Below are 16280 nucleotides of genomic sequence, written 5' to 3' on the forward strand. Positions count from 1 at the left end.
TTTTTTTGTTTGTTTGTTTTTTAACACTCCGCTTTTAACACTCCTCTGTATACAGTAATGGAAAAATAGAAACTCGAATGTGAACTGAATGTGTCAATGTGTCAATATATATATATATAAATAAAGCTAAATAAAGTCCTGCTCTTGTTGATGTATTATTTATTTACAACACACCAAAATTTTATTAACTGTAAGCTGTAATTCAGTGTTAAATGACCTCAAACAGAATCTTTGCAGAAGAATTGTATATATTTAGTATTCATTCACTGTATCAGAACATCAGACCAAATACCCTCTAACCATGAACAAAAAAGACATTGTTAGAAATATAATATTAAAACTATAAAATGTCAGAATCTAACTCGAAGTGAAATGAACTAAATCACTGTTTACTGAAAAGCAAAACCCTACAATAGAGTTAAAATTTCCCAAAGCTGAAGGAGAAAGGAAAAGCATCTCCAGCCCCACCTGACCCACCCGACCTGGGCTGAGGGCTTTTAGAGCTAAAAGAAAACGCAAAGTCTTCCTCTGTACGATTCTCCGATTCGTCGAACAGAAATCCTGCTAAAGTAAAGAAAACATTCATCTCATATGTTCATGTTATAAAAGAAAAAATGGCATGTGTTTTAAACAATCTTACCTGGTAGATTAGATTCAGGAGACGTCTAGAACAGATATTAAAAAAACAAATCGAAAAGGTTGTTAATGAGAATAAAGTAGTAAGCATGAAGACATGAAAAAGAAACAACAATTTATGACAATCTTATGAATTATGGATGCCATTTTATGTTTGAACTTTAATTATTGTAACTCTTATATGTTTACACATTTCATAGAGATATTCCTCACTGATATTGGAATCTACAGAATATATATTGAAGCCTATATTCTGAAACGTAGAAATTCGGAATCATAAGACAAAAGGATTTGTATAGACATAAGCGTCTGTTACTTGAAGTGCGTACCTTGCTGAAATAAGAGCTGGAGAACATGAAAGATGACTCCTAGAAAGGTAAACGCTGTCAGATAACGAGCAACTCATTTAACTATTGCTTTTGTTTTGTCTTTTGACTTTTTTTTTTTTAAACCTAACCTCATGCTGGCTCGGTTCCACTTCGAAGTTGCAGTCGAAGCCTGAGAATGTAGGAGTGTTTGGTCCAGAGTTCATGGAGAAAACGAACGATGGGGTGTCTCTACCCTCCTTCTGCCCCTGAGATGAACTCTGGCTGCTACTGCACATGTGATATGGAAGTAGTTGGAAGTAGCCACTGTCATGTTAGATTACCTCATAAATCAATTCTACCTACAGTTATTTTCACTGTAACAGTTATGCTGTCATTTTACAGGTGTTCAAACCTTTATTACAGTTAAAGTAATAGGCCAGATTAATGAGCACAATTATACCACATATTACTTTACATATTCACCTACTTGAGTTTTAGACACAATGCTGTGTAGATAAATGGTTTATACATAGACTGCCTGGTAATCAGACTCATAGTGGATTAAATTGTAAAAACACTGGGTGTGTGAGGGGAATATATTTGGGATGGGACACCTATGCACCAAAGAGGACTTTACTGCAACACGCATAAACATACTGGCTTTTTTGTTTATGGGTGATGAAAGGAAACTCTTTACAGACTGTAATCCAAACTCAAACTGATGCCTCAAGCTGTGGGGCAACTGCATGAAATGATCTTTCATTACATTTTTGGGAAAAAAAAAAAAAGAGAAAAAGCTCATAAGCTGCTTCTAAACTGGCAGCTAGCTGTAGTTTGAAATCCTTTGCAATAGGGAAAGTGTTCTAATTGAGATTGGGACAGTATGGACACGTCCTATACTTGAGAAGTCCTATCGTATTTGGTATTTACGAATACAGATCTAAAAGTTTGTTTCGGAGGTACTGTACGTTTGACTAAATGTTGGCGTAATCGGCACTGATGGGACGTGTTCGGCTTGCTCGTTACTGCCCTCGTCCGCGGTAGCCTCTGCGCATTCCTTCTGCTCCTCAGGCTGCATCATCTCCTCCAGCACATCAGACCCACAGGAGGTGTTCATATTTATGTCCTGCTTACAAATCCAAAAAAAGATCACAGCAGATTGTTGTGCACACAAAACCAACACCACGAAACAACACAGCTGGGCTAATGACAGTATAAAAGTATTTTTCTTCCGTTTGAAATTGTTGCTCCATCAGTATTTGGATTAGAAGTGCTCTGTAAAATGCATACATGGTTGATACACCATGCTCCATGCCACAAAAGGTTGAGAGCGCTTTAAAATCAGCCTTACCAATGCGACCGTGTGTTCTTGTGCATTCTGCTCTGCTCCTTGCCTTGGTTCTGAAAGATACACTTGTATAAACATAAAAATGTATGTGACAAGCATTCAAAAAATTTTATATTTCTAACCATTACCACCTCTTATTTCAGAGTTTGTCCATAAGCTGCTACCAGTTACACCCACTTCACATGAATTTGACTCATCACTACCATCTGCCTGGTCCTGATTTTTCTCCAAACACTTCTCATCCTGCTCTATTTGAATATCCTCTTGCTCTGTTTTGGTAGCCTAGATGAGAAAATATAGATGACTAAAACAACCTTTGAACCTCCGCTTCTAAATAATAATCTTCCATTCAGTTTGGTTGGAAATCCATATGCTGAGAGAAAAAGAGCGCCAGATTGTAATGGCGATTAAATCTGTTCAAATCTTGAATGAACCTCCATCTTTAATGATCTGATCACGAGTGGGCTGCCAAAAGGAGACTCGTTTACACCTGGCATTCTGAACACGCCTCCAGTGTACACGTGTGATCGGATTTCACTGGCACGAGGGGCGTTATACGTGCTAATTACTCCTGTCTTGTGCTGCCTTCCACTGAACAGGCATGTTTCGAGCATTTGAAATGTGTGGTCTGCTTACAAAACTGAAAAAGGAGAAAAAGTGGGATTATACTACCTGTGCTTGAGGATCTTGATAAGACGTCGTATCGGCTTCAGACCGAGTGTCACCATCGGGTGGCGCCGCTTGTTGTTCGTTCCGTTCAACGGGTTTCTGAACACTTGGAAAACATTCATGGCTAGGATGAAAATGACACTTTTTATTTATTTTATTTTTACTATAAACATCAGTTAACTGCAGTAAATATACATTTACCTGTCACAGGTGTCTTTGTCCTCTGTAAAAAAAAAAAAAAATTATAAAAAAAAAAAAAAAAAAAAGAGATTATTGAATAATAAATAAATATATATCTTGATATCTGGCTGATGAATTACCTTGAAGAGCTTTCAACGCTTTCTCTTTTGCTATTATTTCATCTTCTTTCGCTCGGATTCTTCTTTCAATTTCTTCATTCTCTGAATGGATCTTTAGGAGCTTGGTGGCCAGAGGATTCCGCAAATACTCCTCTTTATGCTGCTGAAATATTTTCCAGTAGTTTTCCATTCTTTCCTGGAACATCTTCCTTCAGGGGAAAGCGAGCATGTTTGTGTTGATCCACAGAGCGAACAGTATTGTGAAAAATTAACAACGTTGAAATGTTAAAATGAATTTCATACATGTCATGATTATAGCTTTCCTGCCTTCTTTCAAGCTCAGCTTCCAGCATCTTCTCATACTGAAGCAGGAGATCACTTGTTCCACGTAGACTGAGAATCGCAAATTGAGAGGGTTTTCCTTTTTCATGTGGATGAAATGTTTGGTTTTTTTTGTTTGTTTTTTTAAACACTCGACAAAAATAACATACAGTCTAGAAGTGCTCAAAGATATGGACACTGGATGATAAGTGAAAGGTTTTGGCTTTGAACATACCTTTTCACAATGTCTTTGCAGCATTTCACTGTGTTCTCTTTTTGCTGAATGTCCTCCTCCAGTTTCTTTATGGCCTTATGAGATTCTTCAATGCATTTTCCCTTTTCTTGTATGTTCACTCTATACACTGTAGTAAGCAGTTCAAGCAGGAACAAGTTCAAAACTATGATTATTAATATTTACAGTAAGTTAAACTATGAGTGGAATACTCACTTTGAATTTGTTGTGTCAGATCATCTTTTTTCTGATCTAATTCTCGAGTCTCTAAAGCTGTTCAAATATAAAATTGTGCCATGTCAATTTATGAAGTGAGGCCTGCGTTTTCACGAATCCCTGATGTGTTAAAGTAGTTTCCGGTATAATAGTTCATTATTTACAACTTACACTCTGACCATCACAATCTGTATGTGCTTTTTGAACATATTGGAGGATTCAGTCCTTTAGTACTTTGCTGTTAATAAACCCTAAATCATGCTTCTGGAAAGGCTTTCCACTAGATTTGGGGAGGGTGTGGATGTGGAGATTCGTGGTCAATGTCTCGAGTCAGCACTTATTTTCTTTTCTCTCTGATACCAGTTCCTTTCAAGACCAGTATCCCCAATATTGATACCAGAATATCGACAACAGTGCACTGGACTTCTTATTTACATTATTCAAAAAATACTTTTACATACTTTTCCTCTTCATAGGTTTTCGAAAAGAAACAAGAGCATGTTGATATTTTTCCACTTGAGCGTATTTCTTCTTTCACTGATCACTGCTTTTGAAAAGAATCTCTCAGAAGGAGCCGCAAAAAAAGAAATAGTTCCTGCTCAGATTATGTCAATATTAAACTCATGGTTTAGGAAAATCCCAGGTAGAATCGATATTTTAACATGATGCATGCAGACACTTGCACATGTGCCCTTTATGTAATGTTCAGTAAATGGGTCTGTTTGTTCTAGTCATCTTGTGCTGATGTTTTTTGTAGCGCCTTGATTCTGTAGGAACATTTTCATTTTATAATCAAAATCAGAAATAGTTTTATCACCAAGTATGCTTGCACACGCAAGGAATTTGACTTAAATAAATAGGAATTACACAGTAGAGGTGGAATATAACAGAATATAAGAAAACCAGACAATTAAATAATGCACCATGTACAAAAGTAGAAATATTGTTTAAATCATTGTACAGATTATGTTATTTACAAGTGTGTTGTTGTTTTTTTTTTACTGTGTACTAAACTATATATCAGGGGTCCCCAATCACCAGGCCGCATACCGGTACTGGGCCATGGCTTATTCGGTACCGGGCCACCCAGAAATGATAAAAACCTTTTGCATTTATTTCATTTGCATTTTATTGACTTTCACAAAAGACCACTTTTGATGATGTCAATATCCCGCACTTGTTTCAGATGTAAGTTTTTTCTTTTTTATGCGTTGATAAATGAAGCTTCCACTAATGTTATTGTCGGTTAAGTTACAGTTTCGTTAAAAATGTAATAATTTAATTCATATTTAAATCATATAATATGTATAATAGTAATATAATTGGCACAATGTTGTATTAGTTATGTGCAACCCCCCATCCTCCAGGTTCGTCGAAAAATGGTCTTGCATGAAACTGGCTTGTGGTTCAAAAACACCGAATCGATCCTCTTGATTTAACATTAGTATTGAAAGTATCCATATTTACATATGAACAGAAGACCATAATCATGCACTGATCTTGACCAAGAAAGCTTGGCTTTTGTGTTCAGTTGGGGCTCTGTGCAGGAGCAAATCATGTCTTCATGCACCTTGTTATGGATAGTTAGATAGTTAAATAAAACTTATAATATTACAGGGACAAATGAAGACTTATTACACATCTAAGTGCTTTCAAATGTGTGGAAAGTTTGTGGAAGACAAACATAGAGTATGGGTGTGATGGTCTGATGTCCACCTTCTTCTGGCTTTATAATGTGTTTCAAATTAGTCTACAATCTCCTTTATGTTAATACAGTTTATAGTTTTTTTTGTTTTACAAAGTCAACATTCAGATGTCAGGTCAAACTTCACAATTGAGCTTAGAGACTCACCTAACTGCAGCAAAAGGTTGTCCAAATTCACCAAACCGGACTGATTATCCATTCTGGTCTAAAGAAAAAAAAAAAAATGAAATCGGCGTTAATTCTATTTACTCATTTGTTTCATTTTAAATATGACTATATTATAATATTATCACAGGAAGAAGTTTGTGCAGCTCTATTATCACGCTATCTATTAGCACGCTAAATTAGCACGCTAGCTCTTGTGCTCTATATCATCTACCTGTCTTGCTAGCGCGTTATATTTTATATAAAACCTGTTTACGTCACTTCTCACCATTTTTCGAAACACTGATATCGACATTCGTAAAAATACCTTACATGTAGTTATAAATGGTGTTCTTCCAATTATCTACACTGCAGTTATGTTTTTATTTATTTTTAGTTGCTAACGGTCTTCCCTCACCGGAAGCTCACGTGCTGATCCTCGCGCGCACCCTCAATTTTGTATAGAATCAGAAGTGGGAAGTCAAAAATTCATTACTGCACTTGAGTGGGTTTTTCATGTATCAGTACTTTGCTTCACACGGCAACTCATGTCATTTTTACACAAATATCTGTACTTTCTACTTCTTACATTTCCAAACCAGACTCGTTACTTTAATTTTAATATATTTGGTGACATGATTTTTATTTGATAATAAAATAAAATGTATTTTAAAATCTCCATACCCCCCTGTCCTTTACATTTGCCTCTTTCACCCCAACCACCTGCATGTCTTCCCTCACCACATCCATAAACCTCCTCCTTGGCCTTCCTCTTCCTCCTTCCTGGCGGCTCCATCCTCAGCATTCTCCTACCCATATAACCCATGTCCCTCCTCTGCACATGTCCAAACCATCTCACCTTTTCTCCAAAACGTCCTACATGCGCTGTCCCTCTAATAAACTCATTTCTAATCCTGTCCATCCTCCTCACTCCCAATGAAAACCTTAACATCTTCAGCTCTGCTACCTCCAGCTCCACCTCCTGGCTTTTTTACTCAATGCCACATCTCTAAACCATACAACATCGCAGATACTCTTCTATCACAAATCACTCCTGCCACTCTTCTCCACCCACTCCACCCTGCCTGCACTCTTTTCATTACTTCTCTAACACACTCTCCATTACTTTGCACTGTTGATCCCAGGTACCTGGAACTCCTCCACCTTCTTCACTTCTTCTCCCTGCAACCGCACCACTCCACTGCCCTACATCTCATTCACACACATGTACTCTTTCTTACCTCTCCAGGCTCTTCTCAACCCACTCCCTACTCTCACCACGAATAACAATATCATCCGCAAACATCATGGTCCACGGAGACTCCTGTCTGACCTCGTCCACCGACCTCGTCCACCAACCTGTCCATCACCGCTGCAAACAGGAAAGGGCTCAGAGCCGATCCTTGATGCAATCCAACCTCCACTTTAAACCAGTCTGTTGTTCCTAATGCACACTTCACTGCTGTCACACTGTCTCATACATGTTCTGCACCACCCTCACATACTTTTCTGACACACCTGACTTCCTCAAATAATATAAATAAATAATTAAAACGGAATTATTTTAATTATTTTTAATTAAGGCGGAATTAAAACCTACAGCGCAACACACGTTTATCCACGACGTCCTTTTTTTTTTTTTTTTTTAACTCAGATATAATACAATTAATTAACTTTTTTTTCTTATCTTTTTTTTATCAAGTCAGCACTAAAATCTGCCATGATGCGCACAATGCACCTTTTGGGCGCATTTTTTTTATCGTACAGATAAAAGCAACAAATCATTCGAATCTGTAAATGGTCTACTTTCATTTGTATACACATAATAAAAACAAAACGTTGTGATTTTGTAAAATAAAGTAAACAGACAGGGGGCGCTCTCTGCCGTCTCTGTCACCTCTCTTCACAGACACATCAATAAAACAACCTGAATTTCAATAACTACTTGCATCACAGACATAATAAATATATAAATAGAAAGCTCGAAATGTCTACTTTTAAATAAACAAATTCACCTCGAACACATATATTGAGTAATAATGTAATCCGTATGAAAGTTAGAAGAGGTAAAGTTTCTCAGCTATCACCTCATTAACCGTCCGTATGAAAACATTGCAAAGGTTAATTTTGGTGTCCTGATGGTTTACGTAATTTAAAACACAATAATTACTTCAAAACATTTACAGGAATATTTTGTGTTCATGCTTTATGTTTAGTATGGTTTCACTACTAATAAACACATATTTGCATAAAGCATCAACATTAGTCTATGCCTATGTTTATTAGAGTATTAAAAACTTGGAAAGTATTCATATAAAGTACATTTAAAACTGATAAAAACTTTAACTTTAGTGAAAAAGGATAGTCTGTACTTTAACTTTTAAAACATTTAAAACATAATTTTATGTACTTGTACTTGAGTAAAGGATGTGTGTACTTTTGCCACCTCTGTATTTCATATACAAAATATCATAATAATTTAGTAATTAAATAACATAATAATAGTACATTATGGTTATCTGCACTCAAAAAATATACTAATAATAATAATAATGAAGAAATAAATAAAATAATAAGAAAGGAAATAGCTTCACGTCACAGAAAACATAATCGTCCCAAACGCTGCCATACTTTCTCAATAGGGACACTACTCTAAGTGTGAAACAATGTATTTTGTGCCCTAAGTAGGGCACCTTGTTTTGAAAAACGAGTCATTTGGAATTCGTTTCCGTTCCAATCGGGTGTGACAGCGGTTGGGAAAATCCTTGGGCGTGGTTAAATCTGAGCTGGGATAAAGTCGAATTCTATTGGCTGGGATCTGATTTTCGCCGGATCAGGGGCGGGGTTAGGTGTGAGACCGTGCTGGAGCGGAGGCGCATCTGCATGGCGGTGAATCGATTCATCAGAAATGAAGTAATATCAAAGGCTGGATCTGCTTCTTATAACCGAAATCGTGCTGGCGTGTGTATGCGGGTAAGACTAATCGTGTTTTGGTGCTGTTGTTTTGGAGTTGTTCGGGTTTAGTGTTGGGTGTGCAGTGGATCAGAGATTCTGGGGTGTGATTAAGCAGGGGGGATCAGCTGGAAGAGAAAAACACACCACACCAAGCGGCTTTTCTGTACAGAAATCACCGAAATGCAAGATGTTTTTGCAGTGCACACATGCGCATTAAACAGCTTACACTGTGCTTATGTACAGATCCTGTATTCTGCTGCTTTCTTTGTTCCTTCTCTACTGTCGCCTCTTTGCATTGCAAACAATAGATGATGAAGCTCCATTAGACGGAAAAGGGAGTAGACACACACACACACACACACACACACACACACACACACACACACACACACACACAAACTTCCATTACGCTGTATTAAGCTTAATGCATCTGCAGACATACTCCCAATAATACATTTCTAGCATATTTTCATTTTGTTTTATTTTTGTTATTTCTAATGCCATGATTCTGCACACCCAAATATTACGCTGCATATTGCACATAAACTAATTTGTACTTAGGGTCGTTGCACATTCTTACATACACTGCCACTGCCTTTCTTTATTACAACTCCAAGAAAGTTGGGACACTTAGTAAAATGTAAATGGAAACAGAATGCAATGATTTGCAAATTTCTTATTTTAGGTTTTAGAGCAACATATGATTCTAATCATAAGGCATCATTTTCAGGAAAGGCCTTGCATATTCATACTGCATTTATTACAGCAACATGGCTTTGTAGTAGAAGAGTCTGGGTGCTTAACTGGTATGCCTGCAGTCCAGACCTTTCACTGTTTGAAAACATCTGGTGCATCATTTAACAAAAAATATGACGAAGAAGACCCAGGACTGTTAAGCAGCTACAATTCTGTATCAGACACATATGGGACAACATTCTTCTCCCAACTAGTCTCCTTGGTTTTATAAATGTATACAATTGTTGTTAAAAGTGTTGCAGCAATCAAATTCAATGACCTTATTTTTTACTTAAAATGTAACATTTCAGAAGAGTAAACATTTTAGATGTTTATGTTTTTTCTGGATTAAAAATGGGTTTATTAAACTTCAAAATCATTGCATTCTTTTATATATATATATATATATATATATATATATATATATATATATATATATATATATATATATATATATATATATATATATATATATATACACACACAAATACACAGAGTCCCACCTTTTTTGGGTGTTATATTGCTACTATGTAGTACTACTGTATGTAAGACTGTATAAGACTGTAGAAAGATCATTACTTATAATCTTATACTCCAGTGCTCATGTTAGTTCTCACTCTCCAGTGTTCTGTATTGTTGAAAGATTTATGATCAAACTCTTGATGTCACCCAAATGAGGATGGGTTCCCCTTTTGAGTCTGGTTCCTCTCAAGGTTTCTTCCTCATAACATCTAAGGGAGTTTTTCCTTGCCACAGTCACCACGGCTGCTCATCAGGGATAAATACACATCATTCACCTTGACTGTTGATTTCTGTAAAGCTGCTTTAAGACAATGTCTGTTGTGAAAAGCGCTATAGAAATAAACTTGACTTGACTTACTATTTATATCTACTTAATATTTATACACACACTCCCACAGCTACTCATCAGACACATTTAAACATCCCAACTTGTAATCTATTTTGTACAGTTAATTTGCACAGAATTCACAGTCTGTAAATAATTTGGAGGGCTAATTATACCTGCATTTTGTATTCATATCTAAGGGTATATTGTAAGTTTATTGTGTCTTGTGAACTGTTAATTAAAACTATCAACTTATCTATATCTCTGTATACCTATCTATCTATTGAGAAATTAATCTAAAAGCAGATTGTGACACATTGTTATGAATTATTACATTATACAGGCATAGAACAGTAAATCCAAGCAGCACTGAATGTATTGAGATTTTCAGTATGAGTATATATTGAATAACAGTCCTGGGATGGCCACAGGACGGTCTTTATAATTACAGCAACAGTCTCTACAAGTAGACAGTAGGTATTTAAAGGCTATCTTTAAGAAAAGTTAATACTTGGACTGTATAAATCTTTACAATATAAGAGTGGAATCATCTACAACAGCACACTGTGAGTCATAAAGGCAGAACTCTCCAAGCGGAAAAAGAGCATTGAGATTGGTTCAGACATTTTCCAGAGGGTGAGAGAGCCAGTAGAAATGTGTCATGTTCAGCTATCAGCATCAGCTTTAGTTAATTTAATTTGCATTATACTGTAAAAAATATGTTCCTCGTTACGATTTCTCTATTGAAAGTTGTAGCTGATCATCACACACACACTGTATCCACAAAGTACACAGTTGTATAGAATCTTACTAAGAACTAAGACACTCAAACCTGTTCTAGCACTACAATGCCCCTGTACACAAACCGAGCAAAAGAAGTGTCCTACACAGAGTCCTCACCTCAGCACCACCTTTTTAATTAACTGGAGCATAAACCGCACCCCAGATCTCCTCAACCAACATCATTTTCTGATCTCATTAACGCTATTGTATCTGAATAAACCAAAATCAACACAGCCATGATCCGGAATCTAGTAAAAAGCCTTTTCAGAAGTGTGGAGATTATTATAACAGCAAATGGTGCATAAATCTTGAATGGGATGTAAAGCAAGTAAATATAGTTATGATTTTTAGGTGTCCACAAACGTTTGACCAGTTAGTTTGTAACTAGCTACTGAGTGTTAGGTGGGATACGGGAATAACCCGAGCTCAATGCTACACTCTGCACCCCTGCGTCATTCTCATATTATTGTGATAATGTTCCAGGTGTACTTTCTAACATTTTTTATTTTGGTTTTCTTTTTTTGTATTTTTCTTTTTTTTTAGGTTAAATTATATGTATGTACAAATGCCTTTACTAAATTGTGTTTTCCAAAAGAGCACCAACCCATGTCTTCTTGGGTTCATGTTTCTTTCATAGGGTGACCATGCATGAAACTGAACAGCAGGCTGCCTGAGGCAATTCTCTTCCCTGCATACATCCGTTACAGCCGAGGTTTGTTAACACACAGGAGTGACTCGACATTGCAGCATGGAGCAGGTGGAGCAGTCAGGATCAGAGAGCCCTCAGCCGTCATCCATACAGTCAGACACATCTACAGCTCCAGCGGAGGAAGGAAACAGTGGAACGAGCACTCGCAGGAAGCGCAGGAAGAGAGAGCCACGGCCCGAATCCATCATTGTGTATCGTTCTGACACTGAGAGGACTGATGGAGACGAACGAAGTGGAGATGTGGAAGTCACAGAGAGGAGTTCTGAGGAAGGGGCTAAATTTCTTGCAACCCCAACAGGGAAAGGTAAAAGCATGTGTAAAAGTATTTGAAATTTTTTTCACACATTGTTTCTGTAAAACAAGATATATAATTTGATATCATTAGAATGTATCTTTATTATATAGACAGTAATATATATATAATAATTAAAACATCTCCTATACTTAAGATAAAATACAGATATGCAATAAAATAAATCATAACATGATTTCCAGTTAAGAGCTTCAGCCATCGATAAAACATATAATCCGATCACAAAATGTTTCGTATTTTCTTTGCAGTATGGATTAAAAACAAAACAGGAAAGAAAAACTTCCAAGGCTAGAGTTTTCTAGTTTTTCAGTACCTGCATGGGAATAAATGATAACTTTTTACCTTTTTTTTTCTATTTTGTAACTGCAGGCTCACATCAATAAGAATAAAAATGTAATTAATTGTTAGTATATATTTTCTACAATCAGTAATTGCATGAGATTTGCCTTGTTAGATTTCTGGTTATCATTAAATGTTGTGAGGTTTTGTAAATTTATTATAGTAAATAATAATCAATAATGAAATAAAATTTAATTATAGTGATTTATTTGTATTGGTTCTAAAACTATCTATCTATTTCTGATCTCAGAATAGACAGAAATCCCTAATTTGCAAATTATTTTAATGAAATATAATTAAGAAGATTTGATCATCACAGATGGTGCCGTAGGCTGGTATATGGCATTGAACAAATATACCTGTCTCAAAGCAGAACGCATTACAACTATATAATAACAATTAATATAAGTATGGAATAACTTAACTATAGCACTGATTATAGTTTTTTCCCAAACAAGTTTATTTCTTTTTTTTTTTTTTATGTTTGTGGCATATCTACCATTGAAGTCTCTATAAGTTAAAATCGAAACAACTATGTATTTCTATGCATCCAATAATACAACCACTGTCACATGATTGTCGGCAGCTGCTCTTATAGAAAATAATTAAAACACCAATTTAACAATTCGTCCCACTAATGCTATTTTTTCACTCTATTTCCAGGAGGTTGGAATCTGCCTCCAGACAGCCGCTATGTGACATTAACTGGCACTATCACACGTGGTAAGAAGAAAGGTCAGGTGGTGGACATTCACGTCACACTAACAGAGAAGGAGCTCCGTGAAATGGCCAAGTCCAAAGAGCGTCTGGATGCAGAGTGTGAAGCAGCAGGAGGAGGGAAGCGCATGTGTGGTTTTGGCTTAGATCAGGGTCCTCATGTGGTGCTGTGGAGTCTCTCATGTGCTCCTTTTATCTTCCTGCTCTCGTTCATCACCTCATTTTACTATGGCACACTCACCTGGTATAACGTCTTCCTGGTGTACAATGAGGAGCGGACGTTCTGGCACAAAATCACAGTGTGCCCTTTACTCATCATTTCCTATCCGCTGATCATCATGGCTGTGTCATTGTCTTTAGGGGTGTACTCGGCAGTAGTGCAAGTATCCTGGGTGTTCAGTGAGTGGTGGTTCTCAGTGCGGGATCTAGAAAAGGGATTCTGTGGCTGGGCCTGTGGGAAGCTGGGCCTTGAGGACTGCTCTCCATATAGCATTGTAGAATTACTTGACTCGGACACGATTTCTGGCAGTCTGCAGGGGAAAGGTCCTGGCGAGAGTGTGCAGACTTCCTCAGTGTAAGTGCTGGACTAATTCTGGTAAATTGGGTTTTGAATAAAAACCTTTCCTGGAATCACATCTGACTGGTGCTCCTGAAACAGCATTCCACATAATCACTGCTATCTGATATCATTAGTTTGCGTTTCTGTCTTTTCCTCAATTTATTTGTCAGCTGAATACATCTGTAGCTGGGTATACTGAAGTTACAAACTACATGGTGTACCAAAAATCTTCTTTTAAAGGGTTTCATGAATACGTGCACCAGTGCGGTTTTGCCTGCATCAGTGGATGTTCGTGGAAATTTCCAGACAAAAGAAACAACACCCGTGTACACAGGCGAAATAGAGAGCAACACAAACACTAAAGAGGTTCTACTTAATAGTTTCAGGGTTTTCAACTGACTTTAATTGACTAAAGCTTAACAATAATTAATAGTATTTTGGGGGGCTTAGGTCAAATTTGTCAAATATTTACTGCGCTAGCAATAGGTACTTGGCTAACATTAGTTACTGATAGGCTAAGCTAACATTAGTAACAGGTTCACTTGGCTAACATTTGTAATGTATTCGCTTAGGTCTAGCTTATATTAGTTACAGATAGAAATTAACTGAGTCATCATATGAAAAATGTTTTAAAATTCATAAGAAAGAACAGTTGAAGCTGATTCTTTCTTTATTTACAAATTACCCACTCCCGAGGATTTATTTGGGGTAACAGTATCCCACTGATGATATCAGATGGCAGTGTCAGGGTGAAATATTGTATCAGAAATAATAAAGTGGCATGGATCTAGTAACATGCCCTACTTGAAATAGTGCTCACTGACTATATCCGTGCTGGTAGATTAGTCCTAGTTGTATTATTTGAGAGTGATTACATAGAGTATAGGGGTCTTATTACTGCTTGTGAAATGTAGCCATGTCAGTATACATCGTGTACACATCCAATGCTTATGAATGAGCTAAGGAGTTTATGTGAAATACTTTATTTGGTTTTATTTGGCCATTTTGTTCACAGGCTCCTGGTTAAATCCTTATTCAAGATCATTTGTCATTCCTTCTTTTTCACAGGCAATTTAAATTTCTTTCCCCTTTTTTAATATATTTATGCTATTTATTTTTACTGTATTTATTTGAATAGATGGTCTGGATAATTAGCAGTTGTTTCCAGGAGAGCTTTTCAAAGGCTGCTGTTAAAAATGAAAAAAAAAAAATATATATATATATTACAATTTTTTCCTCAACCTTCATTTAAGCCTTGTGCTTAAATATTATTGCTCGTCACCTCGATAAAGAATATTGCTCAGCAGTTTTTTAGTTTTTTTTAATGACTGGTGATAATGTATTTTAAATGTTATTCAATTCTGCTTTTTTGCACAGATTGATTTTCCTAGTGCAAAATTATGTCTTTTTGCCTTTTTTCCCCAATGCTAATTATTAAAGATATGAAGGTATGAGTTACACTCATGGTATTACATACAATATAAATCGTTTTTAATAATGTATCATGAGAAAAAAAAAGGTTATTATTGTCATCAGTTTTCTGGAAATTGTGCATGTGTTCAACGCATAAAATATAAACCAACTGAAGTGAAATAAAATTCATACCTTTGCATAAAATACACCATGTGGCCCTTCACTGTATTTGAATCACAATTGAATGACTGTAATGACTGTTTGTATCCTTTTCACTCATCTAGTCCTAGATCTGATTCTAAATGGCTTTCTTGGGGGGGGGGGGGGGTTCATGGAACATGAGGTCATGCATAACAAAACAAGCCATAAATGTATATGTGATTTGCCCATGAAGACAGGGGCTGTGGTGCTGTTAGCATGTAGCTATGTGTAGCCTACGCATTTGCCTTCGCATACTATACTATTTAAAGCTTTTGGGAACCCCTTTTTTGTAATGCAAATTTTATTATAGATGTTTATTTTATGACCACTGCATTCGTTTGCCTTAATTTGTATGTCACTAAATAAAAATCCAAGTGTGACTGATTCCAGAGAAGATCTGAGGAAGATTCTCCAAGATGTTTATTAAAACTTGCCAGCCAAGTTCCAAATTATATCTGAGATTGTATTACATTTTTAAAAAGCAAAATCATAATGGTCATAATGCTGTTTCAAACAGATTTTCATAATCCTGAATTCATTCTTTTTTTTACAGCAGTTCTTTGCATGTGACTAAGCCTTTTGCATGATGCTGTATTTTGAAATCCCTTGTATGATTCCATATTTTGTCTTGGTTTATAGATATTAGTTTTGAGACTAGAAATCTATTCGACTTGATTCACTAAATACCTGATGGTGATCACTGTTGTTAGAGTTTTGTGTTTGTGTTATTTAAGAGTGGTCCAGAGGCATGGCACATAGAATTGCTGTTTCACATTTCCAGGTTTCCTGAACCATGGGGATTCCCCTGCATTCCCCTGTGTTCCACCCACC

General features: G+C 36.4%; 2 protein-coding genes across 5 annotated transcripts; one reads left to right on the plus strand and one right to left on the minus strand.

Moving 5' to 3' along the window:
* Positions 1-142: 142 nt before the first annotated feature.
* LOC310723961 (uncharacterized protein) lies at positions 143-6403 on the minus strand. 4 transcript variants are annotated; one of them, XM_083537566.1, is made up of 15 exons: positions 6212-6403; positions 5882-5939; positions 4030-4086; positions 3817-3943; positions 3564-3653; positions 3282-3469; positions 3163-3184; positions 2965-3085; positions 2424-2574; positions 2296-2345; positions 1913-2070; positions 1094-1232; positions 966-1004; positions 641-665; positions 143-564 (listed from the first exon to the last, which is right to left on the minus strand). In XM_083537566.1, the coding sequence occupies exons 2-15, from the start codon at positions 5931-5933 to the stop codon at positions 419-421; spliced, it is 1365 nt and encodes a 454-aa protein (XP_083393692.1). In that variant the 5' UTR covers positions 5934-5939; positions 6212-6403; the 3' UTR covers positions 143-418. The 4 variants fall into 4 exon arrangements, with proteins under 4 accessions (XP_083393692.1, XP_083393691.1, XP_083393690.1 ...); XM_083537565.1 differs by having other exon boundaries at positions 143-561; positions 1913-2073; XM_083537564.1 differs by having other exon boundaries at positions 1913-2073; positions 6212-6402.
* Positions 6404-8651: 2248 nt separating this feature from the next.
* On the plus strand, positions 8652-15452 carry tmem169b (transmembrane protein 169b). The gene is made up of 3 exons (XM_083535928.1): positions 8652-8851; positions 11836-12211; positions 13223-15452. Exons 2-3 carry the CDS (start codon positions 11947-11949, stop codon positions 13852-13854), a joined length of 897 nt encoding a protein of 298 aa, XP_083392054.1. The 5' UTR covers positions 8652-8851; positions 11836-11946; the 3' UTR covers positions 13855-15452.
* Positions 15453-16280: the final 828 nt, after the last annotated feature.

Source organism: Silurus aristotelis, assembly GCF_946808225.1.
Source record: "Silurus aristotelis genome assembly, chromosome: 3".
In the NCBI taxonomy this organism is placed as follows: domain Eukaryota; kingdom Metazoa; phylum Chordata; class Actinopteri; order Siluriformes; family Siluridae; genus Silurus; species Silurus aristotelis.